This window comes from Acanthisitta chloris, unplaced genomic scaffold (genome assembly GCF_000695815.1).
Source record: "Acanthisitta chloris isolate BGI_N310 unplaced genomic scaffold, ASM69581v1 scaffold24965, whole genome shotgun sequence".
Classification (NCBI taxonomy): domain Eukaryota; kingdom Metazoa; phylum Chordata; class Aves; order Passeriformes; family Acanthisittidae; genus Acanthisitta; species Acanthisitta chloris.
The window spans coordinates 47088-49142 of record NW_008675687.1 but is presented as its reverse complement, the minus strand read 5'-3'; the positions used below and the strand labels follow the sequence as shown (position 1 = coordinate 49142).

The following is a 2055-nucleotide window of genomic DNA, read 5'->3' as shown; positions in this document are numbered from 1 at the left end:
CTCGGCACAGCCCGGACAGCATGGGCATGTCTGCGGAGGACGAGCGCGCCGCCAGCCCCAGAGGTACCGGAGACGCTGTGCCCCGGGGAGCCGGGCAGGGGAGGGATGCTGCTGCTTGCCCCGGGGAGCTGGGCAGGGGAGGGATGCTGCTGCTTGCAGCACATTTTCGGGGCTCCCCTGCGCTCTGCCTCACCACCCCCTGGAGCTTTTCGCTGTACCGGGGTTGGTGCCTTGTGTTCTTGGAGGGGTGGAAGTTTCGCTCTGCTTCCCTATGGTGCTATCTGTGCCGGGGCACCGCTGCTCACTGCACATCTTATCCAAGTCCTTCTCCAAAGCCCCCCAGTCCCCGAGGGTGCAGGAGGCTCCCCAGCAGAGCAGGAGCCTGGCTTGGCACTGGGTGACATCCCCGCGGGACAGCAGGGAGTGGCTGGGGATGGGGCAGGAGGGAACGATGAGATGAAACCAGGCGCTGGGGACAGGCACTGGTGTGTGATAACGGCGCTGGTTCTCAGCCCTCTGCCCTGGCCAGGTGGCCTTTGGAGTGGCTTTGGACCCTGTGCCAAGGGGGACCCGCAGCTGTGTGGGTGCTTTAGGGAGACCAGGAGCCTCCCATCCACACCTAAGCTTGGCTCTCCTTCATTTGAGAGCTGCCATCTCTCCATCCCTCCTGCTGACTCACTGCTGGAGGGCCCTGCTGAGGGCTTTCCAGGTGGGAACAGATCCCCTCAGACCAACCAGCATGGTGTTTGGGGGGCAGTAGGGTGTGCACTCAGCCTGGGAACAGCCTGAAGTGGCAGACTGAGACACAGCTACAGCCTTCTCACTGCCACAGCTGCTGTGATAACCCCAGTCCGTGACAACTTGGGGGGCTCTTGTGGAAGGAGCCCCTTGCTCCATGCTCTCCAGCTTCCCACATCTGGGTGTGTTGGAAGGCTGCTGGCTGCTGGTTTCCTGCTTCTGGCCTCAGGGGCCCTTCCTGCCCCACTTGTTGTGCCGTTTGACCCTGGCTTCATCCCCAGATGAGGAGTGGCCGGAAGCAGAGAAGGCTGAGAAGTTGGCGAGAGGAGCTGCTCTGAAATGGGCTTCAGGGGTGTTTTACCGCCCCGAGAAACTGGAGGGTCTTGGGCACTACCGCAGCCGAGAGACACAGAGGAACAGCTCCATCCAGTCCCGGCTGAAGGTGGGTGTTTGCCACAGCCCACCCCATGGACACCCTCAGCCTCACTGTCTCCTCAGGCAGGGATCCCACTCCCATCTTCTAGTTGAATCATCTTTGTGTCCACTTTTTTGGCAAAATCTTTTCCTTTGGCTGGTACTTGGTGGGGGAAATGCAATTGTTTTGGGGAAAAGATCTGGTAACACTCCCCCACCCCGCACCCCCTGCCCTACTCTCAGGCAATGTCAGAAGTGTTAAAATGAGTCTTCCATGTCTCCAACTATCCCTCAAAATAAAACACCAAGGAGGTTCAGCACATTCCACACACGGGAATTAGCACTCCCCATCACTGACCCCATCCCAGCACCAAAGGCTGCCCTTTTCCACAGCTGGGAGGAGGCACAGAGCTCCAACCTAGCCCTGTCTGTGGGTCCCCACAGGGGAAACTCCATCTCTGCATATCCATAAGAGCTGTCCCAGTCCTCCTGCACACCTCCCTCCTCACCCACCTCTCCTTTTGCATGACCCTAGGAACAGTGAACCTCAAGACCCAATCAGTCTGAACACCACAATCTTCTGATTATTTTGGAGATTTCTCCTACCCTGAGTGTGGGTGAATTGTTCGGGAGGCCCCAGAGAAAGCAACTTGCTTCTAGTGATGCTGGTTAAAAGAGCTACTTGGCACCAGGAGACGGGAATTAAATGGGTGGATAGGGCATGGAGATGTGCCAGTGCCACTGCAGGACTGGAAATGATGGAACCTCCGTTTGGGAGGAGGGTTGGTACGGCCACTGAGGTGCTTCCTGCCATCCTTACACCTTGAGGGGCACTGTGGCCTGATGCTCTTTTGCAGAAGCAAAATAGTATTTTAAAACTGAAAGGTGACATCTGGTTACTGC

General features: G+C 57.8%; 1 protein-coding gene across 1 annotated transcript in view; it reads left to right on the top strand.

Annotated features, from left to right (window-relative positions):
* Positions 1-20: 20 nt before the first annotated feature.
* Positions 21-2055, top strand: part of EXOC3L1 (exocyst complex component 3-like 1) — a 7977-nt gene continuing 5942 nt past the window's right edge. The window contains exons 1-2 of the mRNA XM_009075864.1: positions 21-63; positions 1020-1180. Coding sequence (XP_009074112.1) covers positions 21-63; positions 1020-1180 — 204 coding nt within the window. The remainder of the gene's footprint in view (positions 64-1019; positions 1181-2055) is intronic.